Source organism: Myotis davidii, unplaced genomic scaffold (assembly GCF_000327345.1).
Source record: "Myotis davidii unplaced genomic scaffold, ASM32734v1 scaffold208, whole genome shotgun sequence".
NCBI lineage: Eukaryota > Metazoa > Chordata > Mammalia > Chiroptera > Vespertilionidae > Myotis > Myotis davidii.
This window is the reverse complement of record NW_006299706.1, coordinates 776461-781867: the sequence shown is the minus strand read 5'-3', so window position 1 is coordinate 781867 and position 5407 is coordinate 776461. Positions and strand designations below refer to the sequence as shown.

The window sequence follows — 5407 nt, the reverse complement described above, 5'->3', positions numbered from 1 at the left end:
CTGAGCCACTGGGCCCTCCAAGACACCTATCAGCCAAAATGCAGAGACAAACATATCACAAATGAAAGAAATGGAAGCAAGCAAACTACTGGATAGAGTTCAAAACCATGGTTATAAGGTTATAATTCGTGCACAGGTGGGGTCCCCCGATGGGGGTGGGGGTGGGGAACAGGACAGTAGAGAGGAGGGGCTGCGGGCGGTTGGCCGGCCGGCACCCCCCTGGTCGAACTCCCGGTCAGGGGGACAATTTGTATATCAGCCTTTTCTTATGTAGGATGTTGGAGGGTATTATTTAAGAAGAAGAAAAGATAAAAAACACGAACAATAAAATGGCAACAAATACATATCTATCAACAATCGAATCTAAAAATCAAGATAAACGAACAAGAAATCTAATGAACAAAATAAACTGGCGAATAAAACAGACTCTGAGTCATGGAAGCACGGAACAGACCGACGAATCTCAGGGGGGACTGGGGTGGGGGCAGGAAGAGAGGAACCGAAGATCTTACCTATGGACACAGACAATAGGGTGGTGAAGGCCTGGGGTGGGGCAGGACCCGGGCAGAAGGGAGCAGTGGGGTGGGGGACAGGGGGACACCTGTAATACTCTCAACAATAAAGATTTTTTAAAAATAAAATTAAAAGTACATAAAAACTAAAAAGAAAAAGAGAGGGTAAGCAGTAATGATGTTTACTTTGAATTTATATTAGTTCACACAAACACTCCATCCATGCTTTTGTTCCGGCCCTCCGGTCCAGTTTAAGAACCCACTGTGGCCCTCGAGTCAAAAAGTTTGCCCACCCCTGGTCTAGGGGGAGACTGACATGACAGGCGACCCCATTCCCACCAGCTCTGACTCCACAGTAATAAATCACCCACTCTGTGCCCACGAGCATCACTCATCCTCACTGTCCCCATTTCATAGATGAGGGAGCAGAGACCCAACAGGGCAGAGATTGCTCAGGACATTCAGTGGCAGGGCTGGGGGCAGCAGCAGTCCTGTCCCACCGCAATCCTGCTCAGGTCTGGGTGGGCGGGGTGAGAGCAGGGGCAAGAGCAGGAAGAACAGCCCTGAGGAGGAGGGCGGAGCAGGAGCAGGGCTGATGTGGCCACTCCCGCCCTGCCCACTGGCCTCCACAGCCGGCGCTCTCCTGGCAGCCAGGCAAAAAGGCTGGGTCTGACCCGGCCAGTGCGGCCCAGTGGTTGAGAGTTGACCTATGAACCACGTGGTCATGGTTCGATTCCCAGTCAGGGCACATGCCCAGGGTGCAGGATGGATCCCCAGTGTAGGGTATGCAGGAGGCAGCCGATGGAAGTTTCTCTCTCATCGATGTTTCTATCTCTCTGTCCCTCTCCCTTCTCTCTAAAATCAATAAAAAAACATATTTAAAAAAATGAAAAGGCTGGCTCTGCTTACGGCTAACATCCTTCATTTACTTCCAACAGCCAGTCAGTTCAACTGGGGGTAAAAAACAGCCTGTGAACTTGCCCTTCCCCCAAAGTGTGTGTCCTCGGACCTCAGGCTCCAAGCAGGTCACCAAAGACTCAAAACTCAGAGGCTCCCAGCCTTGCCCTTCACACCCTGGCCGAGCAAGAAAGGAAGGAAAGTCCAGGGGAGGGGGAGAATTCCTCACCGGGACAAGGGGAGCTGGGGCGGTGGGACTGGGCTGGAAGCTCCCTCCAGGCGTCTGACCACAGCAGCAGACGAACCCTCTGGGCAGGAACCTGTGTCCCTTGTGAGGCCCACCCCGCCCAGCTGCCGTTCACTGGGGCTGAGGCAAGCATCCGGTCACACCCAGGCCTCTCTCCTTTCGCTCCTCCCTTCTGAGCTGCCATTGTGTTGGGCTGGCCCAGCAGAGCTGGAGCCCCTGTCCCTCTCACCCTTTCCCGTGACTGGAAGGCAGTGGAAGATTCTGGCCCCTTCTCGGCCCCTTCCCCTTCACACTTTCGTCAGGCTGGAAGTCGCCGATATCTCCACCCTCCTTTTCTCAGCCTCATCCTCAACCAGCAACACTATTGGTGCAGGAGGAGGAGAGCGGCTGGCCCAGCTGCCAGGTGGAGCTGGCTGTGGGTGGGGGGAGGGGCTCCAGGTGACGTGGAAGGATAGATCTTTGTGGGCAGCGCCCCTCTTCTTGGTAGCTCATCCTCTTCCACCCAAAACGATTGTACAACAGAGGGCAGAGGGGTGCAGGGCCGTGGAGCGGGGTGAGGGAGGCTCACTTGGAGCTGGGAGCCGAGTGGTCTGCGTGGAGGAAGGTGGCGGTGGTGTAGTTCTGGAAGAGAGGCTGCAGGAACATCCCGATGGTGCCAAAGACACAGACGAAGACAAAGATCCAAAGGAACAGGCGGTCGATCACCATGGCGACGTACTTCCAGTCCTCGCTCACCTGGACGGGGACAAACGATGCCCAAGGATATCAGTCACATGATGCAAGATAGGAGCGGAGTAGGTATAAGCAGGTCCCAGCATACACACACACACACACACACACACACACACACCCACACACACACACACACCACGCCTCTCCCTCAAGATCCCAGAGTGACCTTTCCAAAGCCTCCAGCCATGGCCCCACTGCCTTCAGGACCTATCCAAACTCCCGAATCTGGAATCAAGACCCACCCATGACAGTAAAAGCTCACCCCCATCCTCTTCCGTGCTCCAACTCAGATTTACCAAACCCCACATGGGCTCTCAGTTCTCTGTGCCTTTAGGTTTCTTTTCTGTCTAGAATTTCTGTCCTCTCTGTCTATACCTGGTGAACTCCTATACATCCTTCAAAGCCCAAACTACACCACCTCTTCTATGAAAGCTTTCCTGATGCCCCTGATAAGATTGAACCTTTGTCCCTTCTGGGTTCCTTTAACACTGTGTACACATTTCTAGAACAGTATTTATACTGCACTGTGTTACCATTCCAATTTGCATATCTGCACCCCCTCCCTCTGCCCTGCCCCCCACCCCCGCCCCATACCTCTTCCTTCAGCTCCTAAACCACAAGGGCCCGTCAAATTCATCTTTGTAATTCCAGCACATGGAACACAGAGTAGCAGTAAATGGGTGTTGAATTAGTCAATGAATGGCTCCCTCTGCTCCTTACATGACTGCACGGGGAGCCCCATCCAACAGTATCATCTTGAGCACGCAGGCCCCAGACGGTGAGGACTAAGTCCCAGATGTGAACAAATGAGTCAAAAAGACAATGACCTCTGTGGGTTTCAGGGGAAGCTCTGGCTCCCCTCGGAGCTGCTCCACACCAGCCTGAGTGCAGGTCTTAGCACACATGTTCATCTGCAGCCCAGCTAGCTGGGGGTTGGGAAGGAGGCACCTGTGCCCTTCATTTAGTCAGCAGCTAAATAATGACTCATTCATGTCACAGGTGTGCCTGCTGTGTGCCTGGCACCATGCTGGCACTGGGGATATAATGAACGCAAGACAAACACATCCTGTGGGTTACAGTCTACTGAGAGAGATGGGCACAAAATAAGTAAAAATAAAAGAATTACACCCTGGCCAGGTAGCTTAGTTGGTTGGAGCATCATCCCATGCACCAAAAGATTGCGGGTTCAATTTCCTAGGGCACATACCTAGGTTTTGGGCTCAATCCCCAGGTGGGGCACGTACTCAAGGCAACCGATCCATGTTTCTCACATCAATGTTTCTCTCTCTCTCTCTCTCTCTCTCTCTCTCTCTCTCTCTCTCTCCCTCTCTCTCCCTTCCTTCCTCTCTGAAACCAATGAAAACAAATCCTCAGGTGAGGTTAACAAAAACAAAAAGCAGCCTTGGCCAGCATGCTCAGTGGTTGGAGCATCACCCTGTGCAACAAAAGGTCTCAGGTTCAATTCCTGGTCAAAGGCATGCATCTGGGTTGTGGATTCATTCCCTGCCCCTTATGGGGGTGCAGGCAGGGAGGCAACCAATTAATGTGTCTCTCTCACATCAATGTTTCTCTCTCTCTCCCTCTCTCCCACTCTCTCTGAAAAGCAAGGAAAAATATCCTCAGGTGAGCCTGGCCGGTGTGGCTCAGAGGTTGAGCACTGACCTATGAACCAGGAGGTCATGGTTCAAGTTCCCGATCAGGGCACGTGCCCAGGTTGTGGGCTCAGATCCCAGTGAGGTGTGTGCAGGAGGCAGCCGATCAATGATTCTCATCATTGATGTTTCTCTCTCTCTCTCTCTCTCTCTCTCGCTTTCTCCCTTCCTCTCTGAAATCAACACAAGTACTTTTTTAAAAAAATAGCCTCAGGTGAGGATTAACAAGGAAAAACAAACACCGGTGGCTCAGTTGGTTGGGCGTCATCCTGTGCGCTGTAAGGTTGTCAGTTGGATCCGCGTCAGGCTACATGCCCAGCTTGCAAGCTCGATCCCCCATAGGCAGCAGGCCTGAGGCAGCTGATCCATGTTCTCACATGGATGTTTCTCTCTCTCCCTCTCCTTTCCTCTCTCTCTAAAAAAGAATCAATAAAAACATATTTTTAAAAAGAATGACTCCAGAAGTCGAGAGTCACTCCAGGTTTTTAGTCTGACCCAGGAGTGGGTGGGATGTAGAGCAAGCACTCCGTTTGGGACAGGTCGAGTTTGAGATGCCTGTGGGGCAGCCAAGGAGGTCACTGCATCCCCGGCACCCTGTCCGGTAAACGCACATGACAGGCGTGGGCGGCAGCAGGGGCGGGGCTGTGAGAAGCTGGCTGGATTCCCGCACCCCCACCCCCACCCGTGCAGCCCCTACTCGGCCTCTGCTGGCTGCGAGGCTTCCACCCGTCACCTCCAGGCGGGGCCACACCTCTTCTGCCACCGACCTGCTCAGACGCCAGGCTCTGACGTCCTCCTCCCCCGCCCCCCAAACAGTGGTGCAGGAGCTCCCGCTTCCTCACCCTCAAACTGGAATGGCAGCGACCCAGCAGAAACCTCACTGGTCACCATGGCAACAGCTGAGCAGCTGCCTGGAACTAGCCAGGTACCCAAAGGCTGCGCGCGCGCGGGGGCACTCAAAGTAGGGGCCTGTCAACTCTTCACGCTCGGCTCTCAGACTCGGAAACCATGGGAGTCCCCTTTCCGAGGAGCTGCCAGCTGTGCGGAAAGCCGGGGGCGAGTCTCAGAAGCTCCGGCCCCACCTCTCCTACCTCCATCCATATTTCACGGGGCCATTCCCCTGGACCCCGAAGAGCAGAAACGGTGAATTGATTTGGGACTGTCTCCTGCACCAGCAGGCTCTTGGATCCTCTTAACACCCACCCCTCCCGCTCCCCCACACCCCTCCCACTGCCTTTAATTTTGCCTTCCCTGCTCCCGTGGGGCACAGAACTCAGTCTCGGTCTGTGCTAAGAGCTGAAGATTAGCAACTTGTGCTGGGGAATGCAAGCGGCGGGGACAGGCCAGCTGCAAACCCGGAAGGGCCT

General features: G+C 53.9%; 1 protein-coding gene across 1 annotated transcript in view; it reads right to left on the bottom strand.

Moving 5' to 3' along the window:
• Nucleotides 1-1349: 1349 nt before the first annotated feature.
• The window catches only part of CHRNB2 (cholinergic receptor nicotinic beta 2 subunit), a 19863-nt gene continuing 15805 nt past the window's right edge, over nucleotides 1350-5407 (bottom strand). Inside the window, exon 8 of the mRNA XM_006775757.2 lies at nucleotides 1350-2419. Within this exon, the coding sequence (XP_006775820.1) occupies nucleotides 2221-2419 (199 nt within the window). The 3' untranslated portion in view covers nucleotides 1350-2220. The remainder of the gene's footprint in view (nucleotides 2420-5407) is intronic.